Here is a 22,733-nt window from a genome sequence, read left to right on the forward strand (position 1 = left end):
CAAATGGTAAGCATAAAAAAATAGAGTTCGACCTTCTGGAAAAGCCTAACGCCTGTGTATGGATTGTAAAAATTTATCAACTGAAACATTATGAGGTACGCTAAAGTCCAGCCTCTTTATCTGCATAATCTGCTCAGTGTTGAAGCTATTTCTTAGACCTCCTTCATCAAGATTTTCTGGAGTTGCTGAAAACCATTAAAATACTACAGGCCTCCTATTAAGGCTACCATTAGCCTTTAAATATCTTAGAAATCATCTGTTGCTTTAACAAACATGCTTAGTTTCCTTCCTGCATTGTAACTCTATGACTGAATGAGAAAGCGTATTTCACATTCTTTGTGCAGTGATAAGTACAACCTTCTTTATCATAGCTGTACTGCACCTTCTAGGTGGTGCCAGAACATTTCTGCTGATTTTTCATGGCTATGGCACTTGAAGAAATGTAGTAGAAAGGATGATTGGAACTGTAGACTGATAATTAGTAGAAATCCACTGTTTCAAAATTGGTGAATGAATATGGAGACAGGCAAAGTAAGTAGGAATGTCTTTAATCATCGCATTAATGTGTTGGTGGAAATGCCAAGAAAGTCAGCATTCACACAGAGCACATTCACTCACACGCAGATACGCAAAAAGGAAAGGCTAGATTAAGCTAGGCTGGGTGTTCCTTTTTAGTGTATCAAAAAAGAGGCAAATAGGGAAATTACTTGGACTTTCAAAAAGCTGTTGACAATTTCTGTCATCAAAGACTCCTGAGTAAGCTTAGCAGTGATGGAATAGGAGAAGGGGTGCTCTTGTGGATGAGGAATTGGAAAGGTAGAAGTAGGAGAGAATAGGAATCACTACATAGTTCGCCAAATGGAGGGATGTATTATTATTATTATTATTGTTGTTGTTGTTGTTGTTGTTGTTGTTGTTGTTGTTGTTGTTATTTATTAGACTTCCATACCACCCTTCATTACAAGATCTCAGGTCAGTTCACAGGATAAAATACCAAGGGGTGTTGTTTATTATTTTATTCTTCTTTTATATTTTGCCTTACTTCCATCATGGAACTCAAGTCTGTGTGTACATGGGGTTTTCAGGCAGTTACATGCCCAGGTGCTGAACAGACTCCTAGAACATGTCTGTAGTTCATAGCTTAGTTGATGTAGGTAGGAGTATTATTGTGAAATGAAGTGGCAAGGGGATCACTAATGAAAGTTAAGTGTGTGTGTGCCAAGGAAACAAAAGTATTGCTCAAATACATAACTTGCATGCATATTTTACCAACAGCTCATCACCAGTTGTATTTCATAACACAAGATCAGTTGGCTTTTGCATGTGAGGAGAGGGAAAGATAAGGTGCTTGAAAAATGTGTCTGCAAGCCAGGGCAAATTTGAAAATGCAGGCTTCGTGTAGAACAGCATCCATTGAGGCCTTCTAGCCCCTGGCTGCCCCTTGTCTTTTTTATTTAAAAAAATTAGTGAATTTGTTGTCAAATATTTCCCATTTTTGCTACATTTTTATGTGATTTTTCAGCTGGTTCATCATTATTTTCCCCACTGCCTTCTCCCAGCAGCTGTCTGGTCTCACAAGGCTGAAAATTAAACCCTTCTCCTCATTGTTTTCTATTTTCAGGACAAGTAGGTGATTTTGCTTCCTAACCCAGAAAAGAAAAGCATTTTAAAAAAATCCATTTAAAACACATTTTTGAACTTTGGTGGACCTCCTGATTCAAAGCTAACAGTTCTTTTCTAGCCAACAATATGAGCTCATTCCAGATCTGGAAAAACAAAGAAAAATAAATACAGGGCACTTAGCGTTCTTATGTAACATCCGTGGATTTTTGGCACAGACCGTGTGGAAAGCTGCATGGAACTTATTAATACGGCTTGAAAACTGGGTGGACTTCCTTTTCTGTGTTTAACCTTTCCTAGCAGCAGCAGTGAAAGCTATATAACTAAAACAGTGCAGTGTGGTAATAAGGAGTTATCTTGCCAGAGTATTTCCTCCTCTTGTTTGAGCTCTTCAAAAGAGTTTCCTTTGGCTAGGATTCACTGTTTGCTTGGTGGTACAGAACTGGAGGGAACTTTTGCCACTGTTTAGCTATAATGAGGATCTATGGTGGCTGATCTAGATATGTATGGGTGCCACATATATCCTCACCCTGCCAAGCTGCTCATAAGGACATGAGAACAGTACTGCTGGAACAGAATAAAAGTCTATCAGGTCCAGCATCCTGTTTTCCCACAGTGCTTTGCTTGTTCTCTAATCACTGGTTATCAAGCTGCCTTTTTTACACAGTTGTTGTCACGTGCAAAAAGGAACTCTTCCTCCATGCTTAAGCTAATTGTAAATATCAGATACCTGGTCTTTGGTTACCACCATACCACCAGTGTTTTTCAGGAGAGTTTCAAGCACATACTGGGAATTTCAGTTTGTGCAGTTTAAGTGGTTTAAATGCCTCTGTCTCTAGCACAACAAATCCATTTTAGAATAATAATAATAATAATGAACAAACAAACAGATGTTTTGTGGTTCAGAAAATGTTGAAGAAATGCATTGAAAAGTGTGGTGTGAACAAATGATTAACAAGACATCTAAACATAGCAGAAGAAATCAAGATGAGAGCTCGTTGTATAACAAACAAATCAGAAGAAATTCTCATTGAAGACCACACATAGTCTAACCCAGGCTTCCTCAACCTCGGCCCTCCAGATGTTTTGAGACTACAATTCCCATCATCCCTGACCACTGGTCCTGCTAGCTAGGGATCATGGAAGTTGTAGGCCAAAAACATCTGGAGGGCCAAGGTTGAGGAAGCCTCCTGGTCTAACCTCTGCAAAAGCTTTATGCAAGCAAATGTGGATGAATGCTCCAAAACATTATTTGGAGGAGCCTATCAACTCTCCTCCCTTTCCCCACCATTATAGCAGCTTGAAATCTTTCATTTGTGAATTAACATCAACATGAGCCAGGCACTGCTGGCCATCTTTTGCCAAAGCTTTCCATTACCTTGTGGGAATGCTGCATGGGCAGAGGGACTTGGCTTGGCTGAGCGACCTTTGGCAGACAGTGCAGCTGGGGTCGCAGTCCAGTTTTAGCCTTTCCCTTTGCTCATGGAGCTCTCTCTTCTCTGTTTACAACAGTAAAAAGGTCCGCTGGCAACTGTGTTAATTGCTCACATGGAAAAATAACATTAGTGTGTGTATTTTTAGCTGCATTTTTCTCCTATATCTCAACTGAAAACTAGGAGAAGGTTGTGGTTGCTCATCTCTTCACAGAAATCAAGTTGTGAACCTCTCTCTCAGATACTGGAGATCAACTTCAATTGACCCAAGGGTCTTTTCGCAGAAGACTCTTTTCAGGTCAGAACAGCTTAACCAGCCTGTAAGACTGAAAAAGCACAAAACTTAATTTCTTCTGTGAGGTAGCTTACCTCAGTTGTCCTGCAGCTTACAGCTGTGAACCAGATAAAGGTAAGACTACTGATGTTCTCCATTAAAGTTGGTAGGACCATTATTGAGGAGGAAGGGCAGCAACAGTACTAACAAATATCATCTTACAGTTGCGTTCTGTGTGGGTGGCTGTGTGTCAGATACAATATATTAGTAATGTGATCGTATCAATTTTGCTGGTTTTGGGATCTTTCTTACAGTGGTACCTCAGGATGCGAACGGGATCCGTTCCGGAGCCCCGTTCGCATCCTGAATGGAATGTAGGTGCAATGGTGCGTGTGTGCGGGTCGCGTTTTGCCGCTTCTGTGCATGCACGTGATGTCATTTTGAGCATCTGCGCATGCGCTCCGCAGCAACCCGGAAGTAATGGAGCGCGTTACTTCCGGGTTGCTGCGGAGCGCAACCCAAAAGCGCTCAACCTGAAGCACATTCAACCCGAGGTATGACTGTAATAGTTTACTTGTGAGACCACAGAGTACATGCAAAGAATACAGTACTGCTGGATTATTTTGAAATGCTGCAGTTAGGATTGTCTGACTCTTTGCACAGATGTCTTGTTAGAATGACACTTCTTTTGTGCTTGGATGACTTGGCTACATTCAAAGCTGTTGTCATGTGATAGCAGCCAAAAGCAGCTGTCTTTGTATTGATGGCTGAAACCTTAAAGTGAACTTTCTTTAGAAGTGGGCTGTGATTGTGGTGTTAACTCCTTGTATACTTAGTTGTTATGTGTGTGTGGAGAGGGGGGTAGCTTCTAAAAGCTTCCTGAATTGCAATGATGCTTTTACTATAGTATTCCTTTAAGTTTAGAATATCTTTTTATATATATATTACAATTAGCTGGTGCAACCCCCTCCATTACCACCAAGCTGGATTGAGACAGTGAAGTGGGTGGACAGGGGCTTTGCTCCCTGCTGTGGTCCTCACCCCTGCACCTACAATTTTAAGGGGGGGCACTCCCAGTATCCTTTACAGCAGACAATCTGCTCTTTATCAGGTAGCTCTGGCCCCTGGCCCCTAACATAGGAATCAGTTAAATTGAGCTAAGTGGGTCTTCCAGGTCTCATCTTTCACATCTGTCAAGCAAAAGCAACAGGACTAAAACCTCTGTCAGAACTGTTATATAAATAAAAAACATTTTCTGAAAGCTCACATACAAACACAGATGGTGTATCCAAAACAGATGATGAATCACTATTGCTCATCTTTGCCCCCACCTCCCCAAGGCTTTTTCACCACCCCGTAATTTTAATGTGTGTGCTTATGCTAATATAGCATCCACACCTGTTTGGGGGAATTGTGTGGGAAGCTAAGTTGCTGGATAGGTATTGGTTACTATTTCATTTAGGAATTTGTTACAATCTTACAGCATTTGCCTACACAAAACTTAAATTAGCAAGGAATTAATTACCTGTGATATGATGGAAGCAACTATCAAACTATCAAAACCTTTCTTAAATTAAACCAATTGTAAACAGTTTTGTTTCTAACCTCTGTGCACTCCAAGTTTTTATTTCAATTTATTGATCATAAGGCCCCCACCTTTTACTCTTGTCAAATTCCAGTAGGAATAGGCTTAAGGCAGGTGTGGAGAACCTTTGACGCTTCAGATGCTGCTGAACTGCAGCTCCCATCAGCTCCAGTAAGCCTGGCCAATGGCCAGGGATAATGGGAATTTTAGTTCAGAAACGCCAGGAATGCCAAAGGTTCCCAACACCTGACTTTAGGCTACATTGCTTACCAGAATTACATATGTGTGCTATGGGCAAAGAAGGAAGCACATTTTGTATTTATCTCAAATCTCAAGGTAACATTCAATCAATGTGTGTTCCTCCTTTTGCTGCTGCTTTTGCTAACGTAAAACAATCCTGTTCCCCCACCCTTTTCCTTTATTCTTCTTCAGTAAGTACATCCTTACATTGTTAGCTACATCACACAGTCCCTGTAGCTGTTACTTGGTTAGACTGGCATGTTTGCACGTATCTGACTCTTGCTTTTGTTTTCTCAGTAGTATTCCTGTTTGCTGGCACATCCTAGCCATTTTATTCTATGGAATGGAGAAGGCACATACAGACATACTTGTGCTTTGTGATATGGCCCCAGGAGCCAGCTTTTGTATTAACTGCTGAAACAAAAGACCGATTCATATGCAGTGTAAAAGCTGTCAAAACCCTTAAGATTTCACAATGTGAAACAGAGGGTTTACTTTGCTCTGCTTAAAGGGGGTATTTCATCCAAAGCAAATACACCTCTTACTTGGTGATGCAGGGAATAAGGTTAGTCAGTTGCAAAAGAATCTATCAGAAGATGCATCTGACTCTTGTTCTTTAAGCCCTGACTGGAATGTACTTTATCAAGTTGAGTGCTGCCCAGCCATATTCTTTCTCAAAGTGCAGTCTATTGTGCTAATAGTGTGATACTGAAGTCCATGTGTTGCTTTTGGAGGGGGTAGAAAGGATAGCATTGCTGCAGGGGAGCAGCTGTGCTGCTTTTCACTCTGCACAAGCCTCTTAATTCTTTTTTTTTAAAAAGAAGGGCTGCCATCAGAACATTGGAGGAAGCTGAAGGAGGTTAAATTCAAAAACCAAAGAAGTCACATGTCAGGTGTTTAGGAGATTTTGCAAGAACATCCCAGAACTGGAGCACTGAGTGCCCCCCAAGCAAGGGGGAGAGCTTAAAAGCTCTTTCTGCACCAAGTAACCCAAAGTGGACCCAGCACAAAATGAGCTTTTTAGTTCTCCACTTTGCTTGGATTTAACTGCACAATTTCAACCAGCCTGCCTTCAACTGGGTTTGGTTGAGATTGCACAAGTTAAATGTGCATAAGATGTGATCATACTGCATGTCACCCTGTCCTCACAGTGGCCGAACAGATGCCTGTGGGAAGCTGGGAAGCAGTGCAACAGCTCTCTCCTCGCAACTGCCATTCAGCTGCATACCTCTAACAGTGGATGTAGAATATAGCTGCATAAATGCTTTTGGGGTGCAAATAGGCCTTTATTTTGTCATCTCTACCTAGTATGTTATTTTACCTATCCATGTATCTATTGCAGCTTCTTTCTTTAGTGTAATTTTCAGTTCTGCCAAGAATAATTTTCTTGTTTGTTCCCTTATGTAGATTAAATGTCCAAAAACTGTTGAAGATTTTTAAAAGGTGTGGTGGACTTGCATAGCTTCTAAGTGTCTCCTACTGTAATGTAATGGAGAAGTTATCACAGCCTAGATCAGGCTCTCCCTAGGTTGGCATGTTCCATAGGATGCTGAGAATGCCCCTTAGGCGCTGATGTGGGTGGGAGAGAGACTATATTGTGTTCTTGCATAATTTCTGTTCTGTTAGGATACATAATGTGGCAAAGACCAAAGTGCTTATGAGTCCTAGCTATTTTGTTACTGGATTTCTGTAGTTGCTCATCAACACATGCTCCCTACAAGCTTGCCAGACAAAACAAAAAACAATATGATACAGATGCCTTGTTGAGAGGTGAACAGCGTGAAGTAGATGCATCTAATGCTAAACTGGGAATTACAGTCAAACCTCTTCTTACGTCCGCCTCCGCTCGTGTCCATTTCACCCAATGTCCACAGCAAACCTGGAAGTAACTGGCGGGTTTGCCACTGTTCACGCATGCACAGGAGCGGTGATCGTCGTTCGCACATGCGCAGAAGCGGGCAATCACCACCTGCGCCTGCACACAACGGCGCCTCTCCCAGCGACCCATTTCGACTTCTGGACTGCCTCCAGAACAGATTGTGGTCATGAGTAGAGGTTCCACTGTATGTATTTACAATGGAGTTCACTGAATAGATAAGAGCCCAGAACATAAAGCTAGGCACACTTTAAAAAATGTTGCTACCTAGACTGTGCGCCACCCCCAATCTCTACCAAGCAGTAGCAAGATCCCAGGGGGTCCAGGTGCTCACCCAGAGTTGTGTTTCCATTGGGAAATCAGGACAAAGTGGAGACTAGTATCTTTAAGAAATATGGTTTATTGTACACATATTTGCACCTGGTCTACTTTGGAGTTTGGAGCATTGCTTGTTAATAGGGTCTTGTTTTCCACAGCAGTGCAACATTAGAGTCCAAGGCATCCTGCATACCCTCTCTATGCATCTGTCCCAGCCTCCGCAAGAGGATTCTGCCCTTCACAGCAGCTTATGGAGTTCTGCCCACTTTCTTTCTTCTTCCTAAGTACTCCTGCTCCAAGCAGCAGCTCCCCATCTGTCTGCTTGCCCACCTTATCCAGACCTCTGATTTTAAAAGGACAGTAATTTTCTAATGTGACATCACATCCTCCCCATCACCTTGGCAGCTTCCTGTCCTCACCAGCAGAGCTTCCTACCTGGTTGATGGATTCAATCAACCAGGTTATTGTGCTTCTGTCCCAGCTGTCCCAGTTTGGTTAATGACTTGTTTCCAGCACCTTTTTTTCATTCTTCAGGACTTCTATCTCAGGTGAGGCCCTGGCCTGGCATCTTCCCTTTAGTACTCCAAATATTATCTAAATTCTATCATTTATTAATTTCTACAATTCGCCAACTCTAGCAGTTATAAACTTTGCTTTGCGTCCACAATTATAGCTCAAGCAGTTCCTTTGAATATTCATGGTAAGGGAGAGCAAGCAGGGTTTCTGGTGGTGGCATGATTACATAGGGAATAGTCTAGTGATATCAGAGTTCAAATATGTAGAGGGTGGGAGGGGGTTGGCTCCAAATGACTCCAGTTGTTGGAACAGTGCCGGTCTTGCATTGCTAGTGTAGTTTTCTGGAATGTGTGTACTCTACAAGTTGCTTTCCTCTGAAGTATAGGATATTAGAGTTCAGGGGCAGTTATCTTAAAAAAAAGAGGGGGGAATTAAAGGAAGAAAATACATGAAAGGAAGAATAATTGATCCCAGGGATATACCTGTGCCATTTTGGAAGAGAAGAGGGACCCAGTTTTCTGAAACGTTAGTGATCCAATATTATTTTAAAATGTGTACCCTGGCAAACATGGCTCATGGAGTCCTTGATGCACCCAGTGCACAATTATTACACCCACCTGACTTCTCTGAATGTTGAAAAGTTTACAGGCTGCAACAGAGTTAGTGTCCTTTTGGAAGGAGGTCACTGGAGGCTTATAGCAATTGGCACTATCTGAGTTGATTTACTAAATATTCAGGTTGGACTACATATGGGGAATCTGTGGCCCTCCAGCCCCCAGCCAGCATGACCAATGGTCAGGTACAATAGGAGTTGTAGTCCAAGAATATATGGAGGGCTACTGGTTCCCCATTAAATACTTCAGTAGCCAAAGTCTACTGTCCCACATATTATCCCCATAAAGTGATGGGCCCCGAAATGTTTACAGAACACAAAGCTCAGTTCTCCATTTGCAATTTGTCCGCAAGCACATATGCTGCTACTTGAAAAGGAGAAAAAGCAGGTTTTAGTTTCAAGAAGAACCCAGCTGCCTACTCTGAACAATTGTGTCTGAAGTGGCTGGGTAGGGATTTCTAGGGCTTATGCATATCCATCAGTTAACAGCTGCATCAGAATTGGGATTTTTTACAGTCTGCACCTGCACTGAGGGTGTTTTTAAAGATGTTTTTAATTGCCCTTTTATTGTTTTATTGCTTGTTTGCCACCTTGGGATCCTTTGGGACAGGCATCTCCAAACTTGACCCTCAACATATTTTGGGACTACTATTCCCATCATCCCTTACCACTGGTCTTGTTAGCTAGGGATGGTGGGAGTTGTAGTCCCAAAACATCTGGAGGGCCAAGTTTGGCCCTGCCTGCTTTGGGAGAAGGGTCAGGATAAAAGCATAAAAACATGATAGATAAAAAATAATGCAATTTTAATTCTACCTAGCCCTTAGTCTGATCTTCTTTTTAAATTGGACATGAAGCAAGCTAGGCAACCCAGCTTTGTCCCTTGGAGAAGACACAGTAAGCCAAAATCTGGCTTGGGAAAAGGAATGCATATTCTTCTTCAAAAAATAGTCTGGAGGTGGAGTCCAGGCTTGATTGTGTCAGCTGTAACATATCTGGCAGTTAGGATTGTCCCCATCTGCCCTACTTAGGACCTAAGAGATTATGTTATAATCTTTAAATAGTTTGGGAATTTTGTTTAAAGTGAGCTGCTTTGAGATGACTTGCAGGATAATTCATAACCAAATAAGGGTATATTTGTCCCCAAGATTGCTTCAATTTCGTAGATACTCCATGTATTGTGGAGAATCCCTAAACTAGACTGCATTTCGAGATCCCAGGTGTATATGATTACATCTGTATTACTTCAGTTTAGCAAATAACTAGAATTGGCAGTTTAAAAGCTAGGTTGAAATTAGTCCCACCTTTGTCACTAAACTGTACAGAATCTGAAATACTAAGCAGTTGAGAAAAAGTTTTGGAGATGCCAGTCGTTTATACAAAACAATTATACAAACAAAAAGCTACAATGTTAACATATTTTGTCTTCTGTTTCAAGTCAGCTTAGCAAATATCTGAGAAATGATCAAACTCATAATTATTAACTAGTTAACTATTAACTAATTATTAAAATCTTAACTAATAAGTATAACCTTTCAGTTTTCTCTATGTTCCTCTGCCTTTTCTTAGCAAGATCTCGAGGTGTGTTTCAAATTCTACTCGAGGAAATTACAATTTAGCTAATACCTTATCGCTCTCCTTTTCTGTGACTGGCTAATCACTTTGACATAGCTGGTCCTTTTAAAGACTATTCTGGTGTGCATAACTTCAGGTAGCATTGTGCTATATGAATCATGGGGCTTGGAAAGCAAAGCAAGTAAAGTAAAGGGAAAACTTGAAGCAAGTCTAATCTGGTTGCTGAATGGATCAGATAAATACGGGGCTGTTGTTTGTTGAGGCTTTGCCATCTGTGCTGCGAGCAAACACTTGAAAAACTTGCACCTTGTAGCATCTGTGTGGGTAGGTGCATTGCCAGTCCTATTTTGGTAGGTAGGAATCTCTCTACGGGACAGTTTATATATTTGACAAATCCCACTTTACGTTAAATATAATCTAAAAGAGAATAAACATTTGGTATAAATACAGTGGTACCTCAGGTTAAGTACTTAATTCGTTCTGGAGGTCCGTTCTTAACCTGAAACTGTTCTTAACCTGAAGCACCACTTTAGCTAATGGGGCCTCCTGCTGCCGCCGCACCGCTGGAGCATGATTTCTGTTCTCATCCTGAAGCAAAGTTCTTAACCCGAGGTAATATTTCTGGGTTAGTGGAGTCTGTAACCTGAAGCGTATGTAACCTGAAGCGTATGTAACCCGAGGTACCACTGTATACAGTGTGTGCTTAAATCACATTTGTGCTCTTTTCCTCAAATCTGAAGGGAGCTAGGCAACATGCTGTTCACCAAATACTATAGACTACAACTCCCATCAACCCCAGTCAGCATGAGAAGTGGGCTGGGATGATGGGAACCGTAGTTCACAACCTCTGGAGGGCACCATGTTGGCTTCCCTTGGGACAACTACTGTCATTTTAAAATAGACTTAAATGCATAGCATTAAAAATGCTTCATAAAAGCGAGTGACATCCAGCACAACAGTTCTGCATCCCTCAGCCTAATTTTATAGGAATTCCGCTGGTAAGAGATCATCTGAATTAGGGCTGCCATACGTTTGGATCTTCCCAGAAATTACCGTGATTTCAAAGGTGGAATTGATTTATGGGGGGAATTTCCAAAAGGTGGTGCTTTGTCCTTGATTTTAGGCAAGTCAAGTCAACAGTTTCAGTGGTTTCTCCCTAAAACACAACAACAACTCAACAACTTTCAGGGTGTCCTGGTTTTTACTTTTTTAAATATGGCAACCCTATCTGAATATATGTTTTTGGATTCTAGTTGTGAACATCCCCCACCCACCCACAACTCCTCTTACAGCAATGAATGATAGGAAATCCTTGAAATGCATCCTGACAGTTGAGCAATCCTAAATGCTGAAGTTTGCTGCTGATGAAACCACAAACTATTTTTGTCTAGACTAAATCCATATAAAAAATATAAAAAAAAATTATTAATCCCAGCTAGCCAGTTAAATTAGGACACCTGATTACAACACAATGGGAACTGGAAGTAATGCTGGTAATCTTTATGTTTCTTTCCCCACCCCTTAACTCTGTGTTTAGGCATCTTCCTTTTAAAAGTGAGAGAGCCTTGGACCTGTACAGAGATACCATATATGCTCTTAAGAGATCACACTCTTTGAACTATTGAGGGCCTGTGAACATTTTGTTGATTTATTTATCCCACAATTTATAAGCTTCCTTTGAAACTAGTGCACTCAAAGCAGATTACAAAGTAAACTAAAATTAAAACAACCTCCACAGTATGATCTTACAAATTCCAGTGTGATCATACAAATAAAACAAATGGCATAACAAAAGTAATTTAAAATGTAATAATAATAATAATAATAATAATAATAATAATAATAATAATAATAATAATAATAACAACAACAGGCACTAATTAAGTACATAAGAAGTGTCTTGTTGGATCAGACCAAAGGCCTACCAGGCTCAGCAACCTTTTCTCCCAGTAGCCAACCAGATGCCTTTAGGAAACCCGTCAGGAAGACTTGAGTGCAATCCTTTCCTGGCAACTGGTATTTGGAGGGTAGAACATAACCAAAATGGCTAGTACCCACCCATAGCCTTATTGTCCATGAATTTGTCTAATTCCTTTTATAAAACCACCCAAAATTTGTGTTGTTATTTATTCCTGTATCTGCCTATGAAAAGGCTGTCATGTCTGAGCATGTTAAGGCAGCACTGGGAAAACACATTACTTCTCATTCCCAGCCATTTTGTAATTGGGAACCAGCAGATTGTCTGATTCTTCCTGTCCCCACCCTTGACCCCAAGGTGTTGCAATCCCTTCCTGAATGTGCAGTCTTGTTTGCAGAGTGTTTTATGTAAATGCATCTAAATGAAGTGTGAATAGGATATGCATATCTATCACACAGGTACAATTGCTTAGTATCTGGCCTTTCTGACTCTTTGAAGTTCACATTCAGTGGCAAACTTGAGATTATTATAGATAATATGTGAAAGCTATGAGGGTTTTACTTGGTGAGCCAGATAAGAAATCCACACATTTCTCTAAAAACATATTTTTAATAGAAAAAGGGTGACCTGTAGGTGGATTTTTGTGATTAGAGTTAAGCGTAGGACATTCTTGGGAACAGATAATGGTTTTCACACACACACACACCACACCCCTCAATTTTCTACATGTAGCTCCTGGCAAAACATAGGTGCAAAATAACACACCAACCTTACATAATGTAGAATAAGATACTTGATCATATCCCAGAATTGTGTCTGTATTTTTGTAAGTCAGCTCACTGATACAGGAAGTTGAAGTTTTTCAAACACAGCTGAGATCATATAGAAGCTAATTGCATTATGCAAAACAGCCTTTGACAATTAATTTTCAGTGGGTGTAAATAGAATCATTTGGAGAACTGCCAAACAGCTAGTGCATGCAAGCCCTTAACGGCAGGCTGAAATAAGTGAAATTTAATTTGTAAGTAAATTCCATTACGCTTAAGTGGCTAAACAACTGTCTAAAAAGCTATACACCATTATGCAGTTTGTTTGCATACAAACTGGTATTTACAGGCAATAATGGCAATATCTCACTCTTAAAAAACAGTTGTATGACGGAAGATTTGGTGTAACATTGGTTTGTGTTCTTATAGGGACAGCTTGCATGCTGGGTGGGTTTATGTTTTGAACGTTATGTTGAACTACCCACAGAGTATCTTTTACAACTTTAGATAAGCAGTGATTCTTTGAAGATGTGGGTGTTGTGGTATAAATGCCCACAAGTTTACACGCCCACCCACACACATTTTTTTAATTTCTGTTTTTAATTTTCCTTTCATGTGTCATTTCATGCCCATCTTACTACTTGGGTGGAAGACTAACTAAACAATCCACTATGTATGCGCAGAAGTAAGTTGCACTGATTTCAGTGAAACTTAGTCCAATGCAAGTGAATATTGTACTGTAGCCTTACTTTTAAATGTGGAATCTTAAAAGTGCTTCCTCTTGACTAGAGTCATCCAGAGCTTTAGCTATGAGGTTAAGATACCTCACCATTTCTGTGGTGCGTGCGTGTGTGTGTGTAAACTGCATTTAATTTCCTCTGCCCTACCTACTTAAGAAGTGTACATCTAGAATGTATGTAAAATAAGCACAGAGATAAGAAGTGCAATTTGTCTCTGGTCATATCTAAATGAATAGAATTTAATTACTTGATGAATTCAGCAATTTTACATTGGAGCCTTCCATTGAAATTCCTTAGTTCATGTAGCAGAGTGTTAAGACTGAAAACTTCTACTGATTTTTGAATACTCCCATTTCTGATATCATTTATGCCTATTGATTCTTTTCCCATAAGGACTGGCCTTTTTTTACTTATTATGTAGAATGCAGAAGGAGATTTCTAACACATGACATATATCACATTGGAAGATAAGCAGGTGATGTTGTGGCTCTCATTATGATGTCCTGTAATAGTTTTGCCTGACGACATATGGATTTGTTGCAGGTACTGGTTCCTCTGTGTGTGTTTGTTTTGTGGTCTTTTATTGCTGGTAAATAGCTATTTTGGATTAGTGGGCTGCAGTGACGTAGCGTGGGGGGTGCAGGTGGGGCCGGCCGCACCGGGCGCAACATCTGGGGGTTAGGGTTAGGGGGCGCAAATCCACGGGTTAGGGGGCGCAAATTACTTGCCTTGCCCCGGGTGCTGACAACCCACGCTACGCCACTGGTGGGCTGTAAGTGACCTATCACCTACAGCTTGTGAAAAGGAAGTGTCATTGTCCAGGTTAGACTGTAGGTCCTTAATGGTATGTTTGGCTAGTTTTAGCTGGGACCTATAGATGACAGGTGGTCATTTTTTTCTTCTGTACTAGACTGTTCCTAAGTATCAATGTTTCTTTGTTAATCTGTTGGTTTTTACTTAATTAGAAGGTTTTGTAACCTTAAGCTGCATACATACACCATACATTTAAAGCACATGGCTCCCCCCCCCCAGCCTGGGAATTGTAGTTTGTTGCAGGTGTTAGAACTTGTACATCTGTGAGGGGTAAACTACAGTTCCCAGGATTCTTTGAGGAAAGTCATGTGTTTTAAATACATGTTTTATATGCAGCCTTAAGAAATGTACCTTCTGCCTCTGATGAATTAGACTCTGGGCCACAAAATATTAGTCTATAATCAACATGTTAGCCTTTAAGGTGCCATAAGACTCTTGTTGTTCTTGTGAATTCAGTTTCTTAACTGAAGCATAGGATAAATAAATGCTTGACCTGACAAACTGGTTTTAGGAAGCTTATTGAGTGAAAGGCTCTCTTGAGTAATAAAAAGAGCTTTGTAACTGTGGTGACCCAATACTTGATAAATTCCTAATCTAAATTCAATTCGTGTGCCGATAAGGAAACAAATTTCCAAACTTACATATGCCATTTTATGCAATTTTAGTCAAGCTGCTAACTAGGGATATCTCTGCAAATAGCTAAAAGACAGGCCATGGAATCTTACTCTTTAGAGGTTTTCAGAAAAGAACAGGGAAAGAACTTCCTCCCAACTGGCTACTGAAGGTCATAGGCAGAAGTCTTTCCAAGGCACAACAGCCCTGTTACCTGGAGGCAACAAGGTGAGAGGATGGGCTATGTGATTAAATCAGTGCTAAGAGTGTCCCTGTCCTCAGGCTCACAATCTAAAAATACACAATACACAGGAAGGAGGTATATGTATTATTATGGGTATGGTTGCAGGGAGCTGATGTTGCTAGTGGCACAGTTCACACCCAGTGGTTACCTTGCTGATGCAAATTTACTATGCCAAAATCTTTGCTTCAGGTTGCACAGCACCTTTTCTCTATTCAGGAATGGTACTGGTTGCTTTCCATAAGGCTGGGTTTCCCTTTGTTGTGGAAAGCTACTCCCATCCTCCCTGATCTGGCTGAGGTGGTTGAGAGTTCTGTATCCCTGCTGCCCATTCTGGCTGCCCTGACCTCCCTCCCTGTGTTAGTGGCCGGGTCCCCCACCAAACTCAAAAACAGAACAGGGCAGTCAGCTATTCATTGACAAGAGGAAGAGGTTGGCCACCCTGAGAAGAGTATGCTGGAGTAGGCGGGTCATGGGCTTCATCCAGCAAGCTGTTGTGGAAGCTTATTGCCCAAAGATGGAACAGAAAGGGGGCATCCTTATGTCTTCCCCCACCCTGTATTTTCATGCAGAAAATTAAATCCTGGTGTTCCTCACACACCTCGAGGCACTGATATAGATAAGCTCCTCAGGCCCTCCTGGCACGTCGCTGTCAGTCACGTCCACAACAGCGACCGTGCCTACTTATTGTCCGCCCAGCCCAGCCCAGCCCCTCGCTCGAGGAGAGGAAGTCGCCAGGTGCCTGCGAGGCTGAGGCAGCCGCCTCCTTCCCTCAGCGCTTCGCCGGCCGCCCAGAGAATTTGGCGGGGTGGGTGGAGCCGGGGTGGAGGCAGCAGCGCCTCGCTCCATTCGCCTCAGTAGTGCCGGCGGGCGCGTCGTCTCTCTTGCGCAGCGGCGGGGCGGGATCTGTGCCTTCGGCGAGCCCTTCACAGCCTCTGTCACGCTCCCGGCTCCCGCTCTGGTTTCCTTCGGCGGCGATGAAGTGAGCTGGAGACTGAAGCTGCTCCGTTTTCGCTCAGCGCTCAGGACCGAGGAGGCGGGATGATCCTCACGCGTAAGTGGCTTCGCCTGGGGGAAGTTCTGGCGGCGAGCGAGGCGCCTTCAAACGGAGAGCGGGAGTTTGGGGAGACCGAGGAGCCGCAAGCGCCACGCAACAGGGAGGGGGTTGTTTCTCGGGAAGGGGCTGCGGGTTTTGCCCGCGGAGGACGAGAGGTTTTCCCAGACTCGAGGAGGATTTTGTGCCTGGGTCGGGTAGTTGCCGAGCTTGGCTTTTCGCTTGGGGTTGGCTGGGTAATTTGAAGGGGTTGAAGTTTGGGGAACGAACAGGTTTGTTTGCGCGCATGTTGAACACAAACGCGACCCCTTTTTTTGCAGCGGGGCGGGGTAAGATACTAGTTTCAGTAAATATAACGCACATTGACTGCAGAACGTGTACTAGGAAAGATGTATGCCGTTAATAGTGTTGCGAAATACGAGCTTACTCGAGGAAGGGCAAGGTGATGCGGCAGAGATTGTGCCTCGCCATAAAACAAATCCATCGTCTGCGCCCCGTTTTGTCACGTGTGGAAGCTGGCAGAAGCTAGCTAGCTATCTTTCCTGGAGCGAAGCTTTTTGAGTGGGTGAGAGCGTTTTCTACTTAAGAATAATAATACTAATCTGCCACTGTTGGGCTTCTAAACAGCCCTAACTCAGCTCTGAAGAATGTAGGTCAGCAGTGGTGGAACATTTAAGGTTAGTTCTCTTTTTTGCAATCCAGACAGTTGGCAAAGGATCCATGGAACTGATTTAAATCTGAATCTTCACTCTCACATAACTATCTCATAAAACCTACGTGAGGGATGTTCCCACTCCATAGAGACAGTCAGCACCTTTGATGTTAGCAGAATGAAGTGCTGCAAACTGCAATTTTGTACATGGAGGGTGAGACTGAAGAGAAGACCTCCTATTCTAGACCATATAGTCTGGTACCCTCTATCTCAGTGGTTCCCAGTTAGGTGTCCAGGGACCCCTGGGAGTCTGCAGAATACACTTAGGGGGTCTGGGGCCCTATCCCTTGCCTCCCGCAACTATTTTTTGCCATTTTTGCATGGTAATATCACAAGTTTTATGGTATGTTTTAGCACTGTGCTTTTTTAAATATATTGGCCAAAATTGGTTTCAAAATCACACCGCAATAATGATTTTGACCCAGCAATACATCACTCATTGCGTGAGGAAGAGCAGGGGCAGCCAATTTCAAGGCACTGACTGCCACCACTTCGTCTCCTCCCTCCACCCATCCAATCTCCACGGCTGTTCCTTCCCTCATCCCCATGCCTGATCTCCAATTTCAGACATTGGGATATATCAGAATATCACAATGTTTAGCTGCTGATATATCATGATGTTGAAAACCAGATATCGCTCAGCCGTAGTCTGATTTTTAGCATACCTAAAATCATTTGCTTATTAGGGGCAACCCAACATTTTGTTTAAAAAATTGCTTCGCAGAAGTAGCTACCATAGTTGTCAAAATTTTCAAAAGTAGAGGGTCCATGGCTTGGCTTTTGAAAAATAGGGGGTCCTCAGTAATTAGCAAATTGGGAACCACTGCTCTATCTGAACAGATGACTTCTTAGTTGTGCAGTACTTGCAAAATACTTTTCGATTTTACCTTACTATTCTGATACGGTAGGCACCTTGTGAATTGGAGCTCACCAACACCACTAATGACAATGGTGGATGGGAAAGTGACTTGTACTTAACAGTACAGTGGTGCCTCGCAAGACGAAATTAATTCGTTCTGCAAGTCTCTTCGTCTTGCGAGTTTTTCGTCTTGCGATGCACGGTTTCCCATAGGAATGCATTGAAAATCAATTAATGCGTTCCTAGGGAAACCGCCTTCAGACCAGATCCGGGGACAGTCTGTCCCCGGACCTCTTCTGAAGGCTGGGGGGGGGACAAGGGCTTTTCTTCCCACCCCCAGCATTTTAAAAAACCCCGGGACAGCGGAGGACTTCTCCGCTGTCCGGGCGAACTTAAAATGCTGGCGGGCGGCATTTTAAAATCGCCCCGGGACAGCGGAGGACTTCTCCGCTGTCCGGGGCGATTTAAAAGCCCCTGGGAAGGCAGGCAGGGGGGACAAAGACTTTCGCCCCCCGCCCACCTTCAGAAGGTGTTCCCGCCCCGCCGCCCGGCTTCGGAGCAGCGTTCCGAAGCCCGGCGGCGGCGGGAGGAAGCGTTCCCGCCCCGCCGCCCAGCTTCGGAGCAGCGTTCCGAAGCCCGGCGGCGGGGGCAGGTGTTCCCGTTCTGAAGCCCGGCGGCGGCGGGAGGAGGCGTTCCCGCCCCGCCGCCCGGCTTCGGAGCAGCGTTCCGAAGCCCGGCGGCGGCGGGAGGAGGCGTTCCCGCCCCACCGCCCGGCTTCGGAGGAGGTCCGAGGACAGTGGGGAAGACGCTCTGCGCTTCCCCGCTGTCCCGGATATTTCCCTATGGGCTGTCGTCTTGCAAAGCAAGCCCATAGGGAAATTCGTCTTGCGAAGCGCCTTCAAAACGGAAAACCCTTTCGTCTAGCGGGTTTTCCGTCTTGCGAGGCGTTCGTCTTGCGAGGTATCACTGTATGGTCATGTGTATGCCAGATTTTGAGCCATACCTTTTTCTCGACACTTTTGTGGAACAGCATAAATGCTCAAGCATGTCCAGGAGGAAACTTGCTGCTGCTTCACTCCTCCCGGCCACTGCTGTGTATCCAGAGCTAAGCCATGGTTTGGGTAAGTGAACCTGAGCTTGTGTTTTGCCTCACCCAAACAAACCTCAAGTGATAAACCAAGCACAAACCTTGATTACAATTTATGGTTTGCTATGGCTTCCATGAGACTGAGTCTGAACACAACACTAAGACAAACCATGACTATCTTATGGGTAGCAACAAGGCCAGGGGAGGAGCAGAGTGGCAGCAATTTTCTCCCTTAGTACCCACACACTTGCCCCTTCTAAGTCCTAGTTTGGCTTAGCATTAAATTTGAACCAGACCATTCTATGATAGTCTGAGCATAGATTTAAATGAAGAAATTCTTCATTAAGGCATGATGTGGCATCCAAAGGATAGTTGGTTTAGGTTCATTCAACTTTATTATGATTTTCATAGAGACATATATGCAATAAAATAAAAGAAGCTTATCTGTCTGAGAACAGTATGTGAAAACATTTATTTTTGGGAATAGGTGCTTTATTGGAAGTACTAATAAAATTAATATGCAGCATTTCCTTGCATTACTGTTAACTCCCCAGCTGCAGACACAGCCAAGAACAAGAATGATACAACAGAAGGCTGCACAAAGGGTCTTGTTAGAACAGTTGCTGATGGGATAGACTCTGGTTCTATAGGTAATGTGCATTTCAATGTGTGACATCTGGCTGCTGCAGCTGTCAGGCAGATAGATCCCATGCATATTGACTGGTTCTGGAGCAGATGGAGGGCGTTGGAAGAAGAACAATAGAGTTAAGTTTCCAAGAGCAGGAGGAGTAGGAGGCAAAACATTAGTTTAGTTCTGGGGCAGTTTGCTTTTTATTCTTCAGAACTAGCAAACACAATGTTTTGTTTTTAATTGTGTTAGGCTTTTCGTTTTGCTGCCACAATGACATTAGTATGCAAAAGCGAACACCTACAAGTATTGGTACAAATAGCAATCGGAGCAAAACTATCTTAATGTATTTTTTTTCAAAGCTGGGAATCTTATTCCAATGGTAAAACAGAGGATTTTAGTGCCAGTTCTATATAAAATGTTTAGATTATTGAAATGTGGTGTTGTACATGCAGCTACCTGTAAAACACTATGGAAGATTCAGTTAGTCCAAAATAGGGCTGCAAGATTGTTTACTGGGATTGGACTTCTACCTTTGGTTATTGCTTTTAGCCAGATTACTTTCCATATGTTCCTTCCTGGACCTTGAGGTGATTATTAGTAACCTTCTCCCAGGTGTCACTGCCAAGTGAGGTCCCCGTAAGTGACTATGAGTCAGAAGGGCCTTCTCTGTCACCACCCTGGTTGCGAAATGCTTATCCCCAATGAGGCTTCTCTGAGGCCCGCTTTGTATTTATTTTGGCACTAGGCAAAAACATTTATTTCCCAAGCTTTTTAAAGTTTTGAGGTCATGACTAATTTGCCATGATCTGTGGTGTGTTTGTATTTTTATTGTAATTGTATTTTAATTTAGCTAGATCTAGACTTTGAATGGAAAGGCTTGTGATCTAGTAGAAGAAGCCTGCTGATGGAATGGAGAGTGAAACAACATTTGTTTACTCCCCCCCCCCTTTACAGCCCTTATGCCCCACTGAAAATATGCTCTGTAGGGGTTGGGGGATTCTATGCAATAGCATGAGAGGTGGCACTGGGGCTAATAGGAGGAAGTGGGATTCAATGAAAATACTCCCATCACTGTTTTCTCCTGGCAGGAGCATCCTGAGCAGAACTCCACCAGGTGATGCTGCTACCAGTGCCCACAAACTTTGGAGCCAAACCCTTTTGCTTACATATTGTGTTAACAGTTTTTATGCACACCAGACACAGAGGAGCATAGAAATACCACAAGCAAATTCTATACTTTGGATTGGAATTAACATTCAGTTGAGATGCCAGTATCATTTTCATGTAAATGCAATAATCAAGATGTAAAGCAACAAAGAACAGTAGAAGAGAAACATTCTGCTTTTGGGACATGTATGGGCATTTTGAAATCTTAATATGGAACTAAATGTTTGAGATTTACTCAGCTCTTTCAGGTCTCCACTACCCCACGACATGGGAAGCTGAAATGGTGGTTGTGCATCAGATATGATTGTTGTTAAATTCAAACATAGTTTATGCATATAATTGGTTCTCATTTGCATCTAAGCTTAAAAACTGTGTATAAGATATAAAGCTGAAAGAGGTGGCCAGGTGATGAACTTAAATCAGATGTCAGTATAATGGCATTTCCTTCTCTAACCACCAAAGATAGTTAAAAATGAATTACTTAGTGTTTGTATATATGTTTACTGTCAACTAGACATTTTTATATTCTGTAGCTTTAAACAAGGGCCTTTAGAAGTAAGTACCAGTTTAGATTGTTAAAATGAAATACTTGGAATATTAGTTTTTATTTTTTTATTTTTAAAAAAGTTTTCAATAATAGAGCATCGTAACAAAGCACAAATATCAAAAGTAACCAATGCTCAAATATGTTAGACAACGGTAAAGGACAGGCATTATTCCTACTTGCATTTCTATAAAATAAAGTTTGATTTTCATTCTTCTGGCTGCTACGTGATTACTTTCTGCTTGTATGTTTAATGTATTTTCACAGTAATCATAATGATGCATGCAATTAGAAGTGGATATGCTATTGAAATAACTGGAATGAAAGCATGCTAGATTATGTTAATCAGTTTTGCATTAGTTTGCTTCATACCTAAGGGGAAGCTGGCTTAATTTTCTTCAGTGATAGTTGTAAATGTTGCTTAAGGAAGATTTGGTATCTTTGCCTCAGCACAGAAGAAAATTAATAGCACATTCTTCCTGTTTTCTCAGGCACAGACTGATCTGACCTGGTAGCATCCTTTTTAAAGTATTTGTCCTGTATAGCACTCAGAATGAAAAATTAACCAGAATTCATGTTTGTATGATTTCTCAAAAGGATCTAGCAGTGATAGTTTTATTAAGGAAGAACAATTCATTTTGAACTTCTGCTTGTTCTTTAATCTTTGAGTAATGAGGCCTGCAGGAAGTGGAAACATTCAACTGTTCAAATGTTTAGAAAGCCAGGAAATGTGTTACATACAAAGAGTAGGGGGTCATGTCAGAGCTGGCTCTGGAATCTTGCACTGTATGCCAGTGGTTCCATAAAATATATTTAAAGCCCTGTCATCTTTTTTTCCTTTAGCAAATGCCACTCAATGGAAACTAGAAAATAAAAAGACTGATACTGGAGCATTCTTTGAAAAGGCAGCCCTGGAATGAGATACACAAAAGAAGTTGCCCAATTTGAATCTGTCTCCTGCTAAACAAGCTTCTTTTAAGTAGCTTTTCACAAAAAACAAACAAACCTAGGGCTTGCTACATATTTTTTCTCTGTTGGTGGCATGTATGGGAAATATGACAGTCAACATGTCAATTTTTTTTATGAAAACAGACTTTGCTGACTTGCTGATTTAGGGTGTTCATGCCAAGTGAAATATCCCTGGTTCTTTATAAATTTCAGTATGTGTGGCATAGTGGTGCTCCATGTGGCTGGTCTCAAGCCTTCAGCCCCATGTTGATGTCCTGGAAGTGCAAAATTTTGAGCAGGGAAGCTTGTTCATTGAATACTTGGTACTCAGCTAGTCCCACGTAAAGCTCTTGCTTCTACATTCCACACATCTAAGGCTCCTGCCTTAGACTTAAAATCATTTTTGTAAAGGAAAGTTGTTCTCCATAATATTGTTTTGGAATTGCATACACCAATAAAAGTTGGTTAATCATCAATGTAAAACTAGGACATTATTATTATTATTATTATTATTATTATTATTATTATTATTATTGAAAATTTGTTTGACAAGAAACACAGCAAAACTTGTGAGACTCTGGAAATATTTTTTG

The 22,733-nt window shown here is 42.0% G+C and overlaps 1 protein-coding gene across 4 annotated transcripts in view; it reads left to right on the plus strand.

Moving 5' to 3' along the window:
- LOC308581934 (rho GTPase-activating protein 7-like) overlaps window positions 1-22,733 on the plus strand; it is a 93,589-nt gene that overhangs the window by 48,322 nt on the left and 22,534 nt on the right. The window contains exon 1 of one of the 4 annotated variants that reach the window (XM_081184731.1): window positions 15,963-16,192. The exons of the other annotated variants lie outside the window; for them this stretch is intronic. Within the exon in view, the coding sequence (XP_081040857.1) occupies window positions 16,180-16,192 (13 nt within the window). The 5' untranslated portion in view covers window positions 15,963-16,179. Of the gene's footprint in view, window positions 1-15,962; window positions 16,193-22,733 lie in introns of those variants that run through there. 4 annotated transcript variants of the gene reach the window in all.

The sequence above is a fragment of the Podarcis bocagei genome, assembly GCF_964188305.1.
Source record: "Podarcis bocagei genome assembly, chromosome: 2".
Lineage (NCBI taxonomy): Eukaryota > Metazoa > Chordata > Lepidosauria > Squamata > Lacertidae > Podarcis > Podarcis bocagei.